This window comes from Dipodomys ordii, unplaced genomic scaffold (assembly GCF_000151885.1).
Source record: "Dipodomys ordii isolate 6190 unplaced genomic scaffold, Dord_2.0 Scaffold27, whole genome shotgun sequence".
Taxonomy (NCBI): domain Eukaryota; kingdom Metazoa; phylum Chordata; class Mammalia; order Rodentia; family Heteromyidae; genus Dipodomys; species Dipodomys ordii.
The window spans coordinates 436,877-451,142 of record NW_012267243.1 but is presented as its reverse complement, the minus strand read 5'-3'; the positions used below and the strand labels follow the sequence as shown (position 1 = coordinate 451,142).

The following is a 14,266-nucleotide window of genomic DNA, read 5'->3' as shown; positions in this document are numbered from 1 at the left end:
TACATTATTTTCTAAAAGGCGGCAAAGTATGCTTGCAGCTGCATAACACATTGCAATATTAGAAAATATACCCAGTGGATTCTGTTATAGTTCTGATTAGTTACTGTTTTTCTTATCTCCCCACCTCAAAACCATTCTATAGGGTTCTGCTACTGTTAGTAATTAAAAGATAAATATTAACATAATTAACCGATAAATGTTAATAGTGATTTTGTTTAGTCATATACACAGACATCAAATACATGCATCAAGTTTTAACTGGAGGTCTAGACCATAGGCCTACATCTCCCTAATATGTCCTGCCACTTGGCCCACTGTGATAGAAAGAAGTATTGGTGAAGGACAGAGGCAGGAGATTTATTATGCAGCATGAGCATGCTCTGGGGTGCCTGAGTTGATGTTTACTAAAAGCTGTTAGGAAAATGTTATCAAGAAAATATAGGGCATGCATCCTCAATAGATTAAAAGTGGGACATCTTTCTGAAGTCCTAATGAGCACTTTTCTGAGGCCTCCCAGTGGTGCTGTGAGCTCTGCAGCTGTCTCTATGCACCATGTGTTTTTAGGAGCCTTTTCATTCTGTCCACAGCTGTTTGCCTGCAATTGACAATGCCTTTGTCAGAAGAACCCTGTATGACTCTGTTATTCTTGGCAGGCTCATTTACTTTTCTATGTTTTCTTTTCCACATAATTTCCAAATCATGATAAGTCAATTTCTCCTGTTTTTTTTTTTGTTTGAGAAGACAAGAAAACTTTTTGTGTCCCTATAGTAACAGACTGTCCTCTCATTTTCCTAACTGTTTTTAAAAGGACATCAGCAGAGTGTGATGATGTATGACTGTAGTTTCAGCTAATACAGAACTCAGTCAGGACCACTGAAGCCCAGGAGTATAGGACGTGCCTAAGTAAGATAAGGAGACACTGTCTGAACATACACAGAGAGAGAGAGAAAGAGAGAGAGGGAGAGAGAGGGATAGGGAGGAATAGAGAGATTATATTTAAATGAATGGAGGGTGTTCAGGGAATTCCCTCTTTTAACATTTGTGGGAGAATTTCATTTTCAATGAATTGGAAAGTTTGCTGTTCTTACTTAGAAAAATGGCATAAGATCAGCTATAAAATAATGGATTGATTTTTCTATTCAAGAGAATGCAGTATTAGTGTAGCCAAATTGTCTAGACAATTTTTGTATGTCTGCCCAGTGTCTACACTGTCCCATATTGTAATTCTTTTTTAAAAAATTTTATTTATATTTTATTGTGAAAATACTGTACAGAGGGGTTACAATTACATGGGCAAGATAATGAGTACATTTCTTATCAAGCATTGTAGCCTCCTCCTTTGTTTCCCCTTCCCATCCCTTCTCATTCTCCCCCCGGCCCCCCATCCAATCCTCCCCCCCCACCATCAAAGTTGTAAAGTTCGTTTTCGACATGACAACTTGTACTTCTCATTGTTGCAGCAGTTCCACCTGTATCCTTATTTAAACGACTTGTTTTTCCCCTTCCCCTCCACAAATTATACCGACATCAAATACATTGAAAGCAGAGGTTATACTGTGGGGGAGGGACATACAAAGTAACAAAGAAATAATCTTATAAATGTGTTAGAAACAAACGCATGAAAGAAAAAATTAAATACATATCTTAGGGTTCATTTTCCTAACATCAATTTATCTGACCTTTTCTGCTTGACTCATACATACACTAGATATTGCAAATACGGGAAACCATGGGACCTATGTTTCTTTGGGCTTGGCTTCCTTCACTTAATATAATTTTTTCCAAGTCTTTCCATTTCCTAACAAACGGGGCAATGTCATTCTTTCTGATAGAGGCATAGAATTCCATTGTGTATATATACCACATTTTCTTGATCCATTCATTTACTGAGGATGGAATAGGAGAAACCCTAGGTCTCCTTGGCGCAGGCCGAAATTTTCTTAATAGAGACCCAGAAACACAACAAATCAAAGAAAGGTTGGACAAATGGGATTGCATGAAGTTGCAGAGCTTCTGCATGGCAAAGGACATAGCTAGCAAGATCAATAGAAAGCCTACCGATTGGGAGAAGATCTTCACTAGCCATACAATGGACAAGGGTCTCATATCTAAAATATACTTGGAACTCAAAAAATTAAATCCCCCAACAACAAATCCTCAAAGAATAAACTGCCCAATAAATAAGTGGGCGAAAGACTTAAAGAGAAACTTCTCTGAAGAAGAAAGAAGGATGGCCAATAGACACATGAAGAAATGCTCAACCTCCCTAGCCATAAAAGAAATGCAAATCAAAACAACATTAAGATACCACCTCACCCCAGTTAGAATGGCAAAAATCAAGAACTCTAATAACAACAGATGCTGGAGGGCATGTGGACAGAAGAGAACCTTACTTCATTGTTGGTGGGAGTGTAAACTTGTTCAACCACTTTGGAAAGCAGTATGGAGGCTCCTCAAAAGACTTCACATAGAACTCCCCTATGACCCAGCAATCCCACTTTTGGGCATTTACCCAATGTTTACAAACAAGACCACACTAAAGCTACCAGCACAACTATGTTTATTGCAGCATTATTTACTATAGCTAAGATATGGAACCATATTGTAATTCTCTGTAGTCCCTACATAACATCACTTCCAAAGAAAGAGATTTAGATTTTACTTAAAAAAAGTTGTTGGGACAAGTGTGTTTACGAAATGATGGATGGCTCTTCTTATGGATCAATATGGAGCAGTATGGGAGGATATTTTAATAATTTGTATGGGTATTCTTATCTATATAATTTATATAGAAACGATTTTGTCATGTTATCTGGCAAAGCTTATTTTGTTATTAATAGCATTTATATTTTCTCTATTGTTAAATATAGCAAGATCAACTGTATACCTGGGCTGCAGTTAGTCAACCCACACATTCACTGGATTACATAGAAGGGCAGTTTCCCAGGCGAGCCCCATCTATGTGGCCACCATCAAGACCTCCTGAAGAACAACTTAAGGCCAAGGATGTTGAAACAGGTAGGATGAGGGCTATGTGAGATTATGTGAGTGCTGTGAGGTGGTGTCATATAATGTGTCACTACAGAGCTTACTGGGGGAGGGACTCAGTGCTTGCACATAGGGGCTTTTTATAGTTTCATCTGAAGATAACTGCCCAATTAAAATGAATGATAGGCCTGTAAAACTGAAGATCTTTATGACCATGTTCAAGGCTATTGAGTTCTAACTAATGGAGGAGAAAAAGACACTAGAATTGTCCACCAATGAATGTATATATTAAAGTTTGGGAAACATCATCTCCAAGCATCCGGTGAAAGCCACCAGAAAGTTGGAGTTCCATATACTGCTTGGGCTAAGAGGGCTCAAGAGGGACATTTCTGTTGTTTCCAAAGAGTGGGAGCCCCAACCAAGTTCCTCCAAATCTTGTTACTTTCTGCTTTCTTTGTACTTCTCTTTCTCTGTAGAGACAACTGAGAGAGGCAAAATAGAAAAACAACTTTTATGAAATCTCAGTTTCACAATACATCATGCATCATTTAGATCCAGTCTTCATTAAACTTTTTACTTTTTTTCTCTTTCTCATTTTGCTGTGGGAAGCTATTCTGTATTCTAGAATGGAAACTTTGCATGAGATTAGCATCAGTGTCCGTTGGAGGAGTTCAGTAGAATGATAATCATTTCAAGCCAGAATCTAGGGTTTCATGCAAAATTGAGAGTAATGTTTGTGTTTTAATGCTTTATAGCATTTGATAGTTTTATATCCTATTTTTCTTCATTTTGATATAAAAATTGTCCAGCTTCTACATGGCAGAGTGACCAGGAATAAATATTGATGTAAATATTTTCTATAAATAGATATAATTGAATATAATACAGATACAAATATCTAAGTGAAGAGCAAACAGGAAATTCTTATTGCTGCTTCAATATTCGTCAAACAGATTTTCTTAAATGATAGCATGAACTTTAGAGTTGAGGACTTTAAGTGTCCTCATTGGTTCAATGAAAGAGTTGTAGCCATAGAAACTTAATTTGGACTTGTAGTAAGAGAGCTTTTAACATAAGAATTTGGGTTCTGTCCCTAAATAGCTTAGTAATATCAGACAAATTTAACTACTGTATTGCTTTCCTCTTCTATAAAGCTGTCATGGAAACAGCACTCATTGTGCAGTGCTGTTGGAGGTTTCTATGGATTCATATAAAGTGTAAGAACACAGAATGCATTTCCAAGTTCAGTAAGAATATTTGCTATTATTATTGTTATTATGATGACATGAATTATTGCAGTGAGTACAAGTCATTTTTTTGTACAGTGGTCGTATTTAAAATCAACAGTAATCTAGGTATTCCAGGCCATTGGCCAAAGTCTTGCAAAGGGAACTCACTGTTCTGCATTCATGCACTTTTGGGTAGAAATATTTCCTTCTCTCTTCCACCAGTGCATTCCACCCTGAATGTCCCTTTTTAAATGTTAAGCGGAGTACACGGAGTGTAGTAGAGTACATTGAAACAGAGAGGTCTTCAGATATGAGAGTTCTAATATGAGACCACTTTGAAATAAAAAGTAATTTTAGTTTTAAAAGGAAAACTACACTAAAATTATCCATCTCTTTTATATATACTATTTTTATTTCTCTTGTTAGGAAAAAAATTTGCTTAAAAATTCCTGGGTTTATATTTTATTGAAAGCCCTTTGAGAAATTTGTTTTTCTTTATTTGTTCACTGAGTAGGGTAATACCTTGATGTTGTGTTTACTCTACTTTTTAGAGCAATTAAAAATTATGTAATGTTTAATCTTACTGAGTATGTATACAGAAGGGGTACTTGATTGAGAGCTGACTGAAAGTTGTTATCTAGCTGTAGCTTGAGTATAATAATTGGACTTGATACTAGGACTTGATACTAGTTTGCTCTAAATTGTTTAACATAGCTTGCAGAATACTAGAGCAAGTAATTTTAATATAAAACCTTTTCTTTTATAAAATATGCATTCTTGAAGAGGATGTTGGTGGTAAGTAGAAAGTAATTTTATTTAGCAACTTACTTTCCTCCAATCGAATATCAATAGCCATAGAACATACGTTTGTTCAAAATGAACTAATGACATGTAATTCCATGCCATTCATTCGGAGACACAGTCCCGTGGGTCATTCTCCTTCACAAGCTGTCATACCACTTCCTTTCTGCTAGTCAACTGTCACCTGCGAGAGACTGTCAGCACTACAGAAAGGCTTGCCTAGAGCCTGATGTTTTATTTTTATTATGAGCAGTTGTAATGTAGCTATCAATAGTAAACTATTTGCATATACATAATTGAGGGCACACATTACTGAGCCGTGATGTCATTATTAATATAACTAAGTACAAGGTGTGTCTGCTTTCAATTTAATTCAAAATAAAAGAGCTCAATGGTTTTTTTCCCCTTTTGAAGAAGTCAGACTTAAAGCCTCTCTCAGAAAATCAAGAGCTTTCATTATATATTAACATTATAGATTCTTGAAACTCTTCAGAATAAGTGGTTACTAATTCATACGTCCAGCTATTTCATACTTGTCATACTGCTTCTTCAGTCCTCCCCTTTTTTGTCAGTTGTGGGGCCTGAACTCTGGGTGCTATCCCTCAGCTCTTCAGTTCAAGGCTAGTACTCTACCACTTGAGCCACAGCGCCACTTCCGACTTTTCCTGCTTATGTGGTGCTGAGGAATCGAACCCAGGGCCTCATGCATGCAAGACAAGCACTCTACCACTGAGCTACCTTCCCAGCTCTTCTTCAGTCCCTTTTATGTATTCCACTTTTGTGTTTCCTTTATCCGTCCTGTAATAGTTTCTTTTTTTTTCTTTCTTCACCTTTATACACTGACCAAACAGATGACCTTTTTTTTTCTCCTATGAACTTAAAAGGAATCTCTGTGAGGCCAGGGTGAAATATTGCTACCTCTCCTTTCCTGTGAGCTGTAGAATGCCCTCAGGTTCCTGAGCTTCTCTTCTGGATCCCTGAGAAGTCAGTAGTGTCTTCATGGATAGGCCTTAGCGGTATAAACTGACCTTTATAAAATGCTTCACAGCCTTTCACTTGTGATGTTTTCTGTCTGTGGTCTCTCTTGCTATCCACACAAACTTATATGACACCTGCACTCACAAATCCACAGTAGTGTCTTCGTTTCTAGTGTCTTGTGACCTTTTATTCATATATGTCATTTGAATGATTTTTTTCATATCATAACTTAACCTGCTTATATGCACTCCTTCTTGTTGACTCCAGTATTTTATTGTGTTCAAAATATGCAATTCAATATTTAAAGAAATGAATGGAGATCTTCATTTGAAAATAAAACACCCACCACAAATGAAGCAACAGCCCCTACAAATTGGAATTATAGGGATACCAGGCTTTTAGGTTATGTTCAGAGCTGTACTAGGCAAAATGATAGAGCATTTGCAGTTTTATCAGTAATATTCATCCCCTCTCTTTGCTTCATAAGGATTTAAAAAATGAAACAACAAAAAATCTATATTGTAAATATTTCAGAAGGGTGATGAAGGAGGTGGAGTTTTCAAAGTACCTTGGAGAGCTCTCTCATCCTGTTTCTCTTTAAAGGAAGCATTCTAGTTAGTGAGTGTTTACTGAGACTGTCTGCCAGTCAACGAACTGGGTTTAAGGCAATTCTGAGAAGGTCCCTCGAGTGCTGGATGGATGCAGGAAACTTGGTAACAACTATGGGAGGAAACTCAGTGAAGGGTAGAAATGAGCTCAATTCTGAAATCCCGCTGAATCTTGACTTGTTTCTCTGGACCAAGAGAATTCCAGAATGCCATCTTCTCTCTAACAATTACATGCCACTTCTGTCATTTCTTTCACTTGATTTCTACCTCTTTCTCTTTTATTTTCTGCAATTTCTTTTTCTTTTATATTTACTCTTCTCTGGTTCTTAGTTTGTTCTTATTCATTTTTCCTTTATGTGGCAATTATTAGTTCATATATTATTTTCACTTTGAAAGCATTGATCAAGATGTATTATTCTCATAAACTGACAAGTTGATTGAAACCCCTTCATACAATTTATAGAGATAATAGCAAATAAATATGCAACAAAATCCCTACAAAACACAACAACAAAAAAATAACTTGACCCTCTAGATTCCTACATTGTAGCTGGCGAGTTTAATGAGGGTATTTTAAGATATAGATTTATCTTAAATGGTTAAATATAGATATTCAAGGAAAGAAAGAGTTTGAAATAATGGGAATAGGGAAGGGAGAATGAATTGTTTAGATAATTATTGCATAAGATTGAAGGATAGTGAGAACATGGGTGTAGGGGACTAAAATATTCAACTGCCAATCTTTCCAGTTAATATTCTATTCTAATTACATTGTTCCAGTAATCTACACTTGTTTTATTCCCATGAGGGTCTGGAAGTTTGTTTGCATTCTGGCCTTGGGCTTTTCTCTATGCAGAGGATAGATGACATTAATAATTTTCAGAATCTGATCCAGGGAGCATTGAGGATTCCTGCAGGCCTTCTTATTTTTGTTTTTATATGTTGCTATGTGCATGTAAGCTTTGCTTCGAAGAAAGGGCCAGTGCCCTCAAGCTTAAATGAAAGATTCTTGACTTGCTTATCCCTTACGTTTTCTAGCAAATGACAAAAACATGAAATATACAAAATTCATTCAGAATGCTGAATTACTCAGTGCCTCCTGGTGACCAGTATTCATTATTTATTATCAAAATCTGAAGATAACATTGGGTAGTTAATTAAGGTATTTGAAATGTAAGTGTTCAAGACTGGTATAGTTTTCACCATGTACAAACATTAGCTAAGTTAATATAATAAGTGTAAATCTTGGCATGGACTTTCTTTAAAAATTGTTTCTGTTGAGTGGTTCTGCAGGGATTTCCAGCTTCATATGTTCATTTATTTATACACTATATCTTGATCAGAGTCACCTCTTCCATAATTCTCCTCTTCCCAACTATCTCTTCCCCGACCAGCTAGTTTCCCACTTCATTTTTTCATATACATACGTTGAGTACTACAACTATATTCATCCACTGTTTCTTTTTTCATTCATCCTCTCCACTAGTCCCACTTCCATTTGAAACATGTTTCAGCTTCCTGATACTCATTGTTTAATTGCTGTTAATTGTTTAAAGTGTTGACACCATGGAATTTTATTCCTGCATATACTGTACTTTTGCCAGCTTGGTCATGTATATATTTAGCAAGGTCATTCTAATATAAATGTATCAGAAAGCAAGTATGATAGATGTGCAGAGAGGATGTAGTGTTATTCTAGGCTTTAAAAGCTATAATGGCCAGGCACCAGAATTACATGCCTGTAATCCTAGCTACTCAGGAGGGTTATATCAGTGGCTCACACCTATAATTTTAGCTACTCAGGAGGCTGAGATTTGAGGATTATGATTCAAAGCCAGCCCTGGTAAGAAAGCCCATGGGGCTCTTATTTCCAATTAAATACCAAAAAAGCTGTAAGGAGAGCTGTGGCTCAAGTAGTAGAGCATTGTCCCTGAGCAAAACAGGTCAGGGATATTTCTTAAGCTCTAAGTTCATTCCCCAGAATGAACACACACACACACACATACACACACACACACAGATGTCGAAATGTGTTGGTCATTATTTGTTATATACTCAAAACTACCCCTATTTTAGCCATATTAATGGATCAGTGAAAAGAGTAGATATTTGCAATGCTTATGGTTAAAGATACATTCTCTTGGCTGAAGAGATGGGAAATTTTATTTAAGATATTGATTATCTGCTTCCTTTCCAATCCAGAGACTCAGTCTGCAGTTTTGGAAAGTCCAAAAAACGGTTCAAATGCTGTCCAGCAGGTAAGAAGAACTTCTTAGAATGTCAAATCTCCATTTCTCATATTTGTCTTAAAACTGAGACAGGCTCTATGATTGAACTTCCTATCTCTCCTGCTGACTAGGCTACCTTGTTTCCCTAAGCTGCAAAAGAGGCTGCATAGACAGAAAGGGACGTGTTCTCCCATTTAGAGTTTACAAATAACTCTAGCCTTCAAACGAGCCAGCTTTCTGCTTTTCAGAAGCTACGTTATTCATTGTCCAGCCTGAGTTAAACGTAATGGAAATGTTTCAGCAGGGAGCTCTGGCCACAATGGGAGACATCTATGTGGATGTATGCCTGGCATTTGCGAATAGTCATAACAATATTCTTACCAAAAAAAGTCATAGCTTCTATAAGATCAAATGATACCTTTTTACACACCATGGAAGAAACCTGGGCTTTTAAAAAAGTTTCATTTTTAAATTTAAAAAATTTTCTTTAAGCAGACTATTTAACAAAGCAGTTTATGAATACATCTGTTTATGTTGATCAATGTCACCCTTTCCAACATTCTCACCCATCCTTCCTCATATTTACCCCTTCTCTCACTCTTATTAATTTTGTAGGATATCTATCTATCTATCTATCTATCTATCTATCTATCTATCTATCTATCTATCTATCTATCTATCTCTGTCTGTCTATCTATCTATGATTCTTGACTACATTCTCCCCTTCTTCTCCTTTTCATTTGTCTTCTCCTTTGCATGTGATTTCCCCTTTCCCTGTAACCCCACCCCACCCCTTTCAAGTACCTGCTTCCTGGTGCTTATTTCCTTGAATTTTCGTTTGCCTTTCTAAGGAATTGTACTATTGAGTTCTACCTTTAATATACCATGTGTTTCAATTAATACACTTGTTCATGATAAGCAACCATTGTATCAACGAGCCGCTAAAGTTCTCAACTTGCTTTGTTGGATGAAAATTTACTTAGTGTCTGTTTAATTTCTACAGAGCTGTTTTCTCCTCGTGTTACTAAAGAAGTCAAATTTCATGTATTTTTTTTGTATTTAACTGGACTTAGTATAAAATTAGCAAAAAGTAAAATATGTACATGGAACATTAATAGTAGATAGCATTAGTTCATTGAATATAAAATCACTTGTTTGTTTTTTAAGCTCATTTATTCTTTTGAAAGTACTTTAACACTATATTAACAATCCAAATTAAGATTTATTCTATTTTTATTGTCTATTTTTATTGTTTATTGCTGTTTCTGAGATAGTGTGTGGTGATATATGCAGAATATCTCTGACAAAGTAATCTCTGTGGAATTAAAGAATTCATGCAACCTATGTTTCTTTGGGTCTGGCTTGCTTCAGTTAATGTAATTTTTCCAAGTCCTCAAATTTCCTTACAAATGGAGCAATGTCATTATTTCTGATGGAAGCATAGAATTCCATGGTACATATATGCTACATTTTCGTGATTCATTTGTACATTCCCACTATCAGTGTGGCCTTTTTTGCCACATCCCTGTCAGCATCTATGTTATTTTTCTTAATAATAGCCACTCTATCTGAGGTGAAGTGGAATTTCAATGTTGTGTTGTTTCCCTCATTTGTAGTAATCACAATGTGCCTATAAATCTACAAATAAACACAATGGATGGTAAAAGACAAAAAAAATACACTTGGACATGATAAATTAAACAGCACTCTAAACATTCTCACAGTGAGACAAGAGGAGGATATTCTTAGGAGAGGATCACAAAGGCTCCATAGCTATATGCATATGATCGCTTAAAATGATATTTATGGAAATGAACTCCAATAAATGGAAATTAGTTTTTTTATTATTTTGATTTTTTTCTTTTTCTCCTTTGCTGCTGTTTTTGATTTCTGTGCCTTTTGTCTGTATGTCTTCTGTTTGTATGTAAATGTATCTGTTTAGGGGAGGGCAAAAGGGACACAGAAATGGTTGGAGAAAGGATGAACAAATGAAGCCGTGATACCTACTAAACACTATGTTGAAAATGAAGTATATAAATGGGGGGAAAGGTATCAGGAGGGAAATACTGAGGGAAAAAAGGGAAGAAGTGAAATTGATCAAAAGGAAATGCACTCATTACCTGATTTATGTAACTGTAACCCCTCTGTACATCACCTTTACAATAAAAATAAATAAAAAGATGATAAAAAGAAGAAAAGTAATTCATGATCTTTAATAACTCTTCAAAGAACCAACTGGTACACCTTTCATGTATGAAAGCTATGCTCTCCCTAGAGGACAAATATGGGTAAAACACTAGCTAAAAAGTACTAGATGGGGGCTGGGAAGGTGGCTCAGCGGTAGAGCGCTTGCCTTGTATGGATGAGGCCCTGGGTTCAATTCCTCAGCACCACATAGCAAAAAGAAAAAAGCCAGAAGTGGCGCTGTGGCTCAAGTGGTAGAGCGCTAGCCTTGAGCTGAAGAGCCGAGGGACAGTGCCCAGGCCCAGAGTTCAGGCCCCACAACCGGACCCCCCCCCAAAAAAAATGTACTAGTTGGGTTACTATTTTCCCGTCAGCAGATGAATCAAGAAAACATGATGTGATGTGTGTGCACTCACACACACACACACACACACACACACACACACACACACACACACACACACAATGTTATTCTATGCTTCCATCAGAAAGAATGGCATTGCCCCATTTGTAAGGAAATGGAAAGACTTGGAAAAATCTTATTAAGTGAAGTAAGCCAGACACAAAGAAACATAGATACCATAGTTTCCCTCATTTGTAATAATTAGTATATGTCTAGGATGGTCCTAACAGATGAACACAATAGCTCAATAGCTATGTACATCTGACCGTATAAGATGATGCTAAGTGAAATGAACTCAAAGACATGGACACAAGAGGTTTTTCTTTGTTGTTGTAGTTTTTAATGTACTATGTGATTTCTTTTTTCTTTTGTGTGTTTTCTTTTCTGTTCTTTTTCCTATGGTTTATTGCCTGTTGTCACTGTATTTGATTTTGGTATCCTGGGTTTTGTATATAACTTCAGAGATATTCTTAAGTATTATGTGATTAAAAAAATTTCCTAGCTACTTTTTAGTTTTGATTTTCTTAAGCATGTCTAAATTTTTATCTGAAAGAATATATAATTATATTTTTCTAAATTCTATATCCAGGTCATAGGTAACTGAACTCCTTTTTTTTAAAAAAATGTACTTAGTGCCAAAGCGAATCCAAATAAGAAATATTTTGTAATGATGACAATGAGAATAGGTTTCCAACCTTGTTCTCTATATTACTATTACAGTATATTAAGATACACACTCATGTAAATGTATACAGTGATCTGTTTTTCTTCAGCTATGGAACATGGCAAAATATATTGCAATAAGCAGAAAACATAGTAGGCTCAGAGATTTGTTAAGAATGATATTGCACCATCTCTAAGGAAATGGAAAGATGATGGAAAAATTAGGTTACGTGAAATAAGTTGGACCCAGTGTGACAAAGGATGCTTCTTTTGCCTTATACGTAGAACCTAGATTTACCTTATTAACTCATAAGTAAATACGTTATGTGGTATGCAAATGAATACAACTGTATTAACTGAAATATGGGAGATTCAAGGGAGATCTCAAATAATGTAATTCTTTAAAAAGCCAAAATCAAAGTTCAGCAAAATAAAACACCAGGAAGCTGGTACTCAAAGGGGTGGGGTAGAGACCAGGGGAAAGGGATAGATGAATGAAGAGAAGATGAGGGGAAAATGCAGACAACAATGCAAAATTATGAAGACTGAAGAAAGGGCTGAATAGGGGAAGGACAGGTGAGAATGTGGAAAGGGGTGACATTGATCAAGATATATTGTATTCATTAATTGTTTTGTTAAATGGAAACACCTTTGTAGAGATACTTAAAATATAATAATAAAAGAAAAGCTAGCACCTCAATCCCTAATAGCCTGAGTTAATTTTCCTACTCTTTTCCTGTTGACAAGTGTCTAGAAGCCAGGAAGTACAATACATTAAGTGAGAGGAAACATATTTGAAAGCAATTGAGGCTAAACAATCAATAATGGTATCATTTACTTCGAAACCATTGACTTTTTTGTTGTAAATTTTTTTAATGGCACGGGTATATTTAAAATTTAAAGTAACTCGTATAATGGGGATACAAAGAACTAGAATTAACAACCTATCATGAGTTATGCTTTTATTGTATTACCTGTGTAATTCTGACAGTTATTCTTTGAAACATATAGTTATTATAATTCATTCTTTGCTTCTAAAGAAGAGGGTTTTTTTGTTTGTTCTTTAAATAGGAGCTGAGTGTAATTAATAAAGGGTTAAGCTAAGGGTTAAGCATAGAAATTTTATTTTATATTCTACCATAAGAAAAATTATATTCTGATAGACATGTGGTTATTTAGTATTGTCTTATTCCAAAACCATCAGATGGGTGAAATCAGAAATTCATTTGGATAGGTATTCTATTCATTCTAAAATAAAATTTGTTGATCCAAATATCAAGATATATTACGGAGGCATGAAGATGTTGTAGCAGACCTGTTCCTCTAGTGTCTGAGGTTTTACTATAACTTTGATATGCTAAATTGTGTTAATTTTAGTGCTTTACTACTTTTAAAAAGGCATTTTTTTTTCTTTCTGGAAAGCAAACTTGCATTTTCTTTCTTGGTCTCTAGATGGCAGCTCTGTATTTCTGTAAAAATTTACCTCAGATCTGGAAAAGAGCTGGATTAAGCCCTTTCCCTCTCTCTGTTATTTTTCTTCAAAACTCTTTGCTTAAAGTTAAATATTGGAACCTTGTTTCCGACTTAGCTTTGAATTATTCTTAGTTTTGACCCTAAAGGTGAAAATCTTCCTTTAGTTGAATTTTATTAGTAACCTTTACAGTTTTCTATTGGAAATAGATAGTTCGAAAGGTAAAGAGAAAAGAAACATTTTCATCTTTGAAGACTCATGGACTGATCATAACAGGCAATTAAAAATTGGGGCTTTCCACCTCACATATTTGTTAATTATGAATAATTAGATCTATTACAAAGTATGAGTAAAAAGAAATGAAAGAATATAAGTAGGGGCTGGGAAGGTGGCTTATCGGTAGAATGCTTGTCTTGCATGCGTGAGGCCCTGGGTTTGATTCCTCAGTACCACATCAGCAGAAAAAGAAAAAGCCAGAAGTGGCACTGTGGCTCAAGTGATAGAGCACTCGCCTTGAGCTGAAGAGCTGAGGGACAGTGCCCAGGCCCAGAGTTCAGGCCCCACAACTGACGATGACCACGACGCCGATGACGAAGAAGAGGAGGAGGAGGAGGAGGAAAGAAGAAGAAGAAGAAGAAGAAGAAGAAGAAGAAGAAGAAGAAGAAGAAGAAGAAGAAGAAGAAGAAGAAGAAGAAGAAGAAGAAGAAGAAGAA

At 35.9% G+C, this 14,266-nt stretch overlaps 1 protein-coding gene across 1 annotated transcript in view; it reads left to right on the top strand.

Moving 5' to 3' along the window:
* The window catches only part of Fmn2 (formin 2), a 170,115-nt gene that overhangs the window by 66,125 nt on the left and 89,724 nt on the right, over positions 1-14,266 (top strand). The window contains exons 3-4 of the mRNA XM_013015633.1: positions 2,871-3,018; positions 8,807-8,862. Of these exons, the coding sequence (XP_012871087.1) occupies positions 2,871-3,018; positions 8,807-8,862 (204 nt within the window). The remainder of the gene's footprint in view (positions 1-2,870; positions 3,019-8,806; positions 8,863-14,266) is intronic.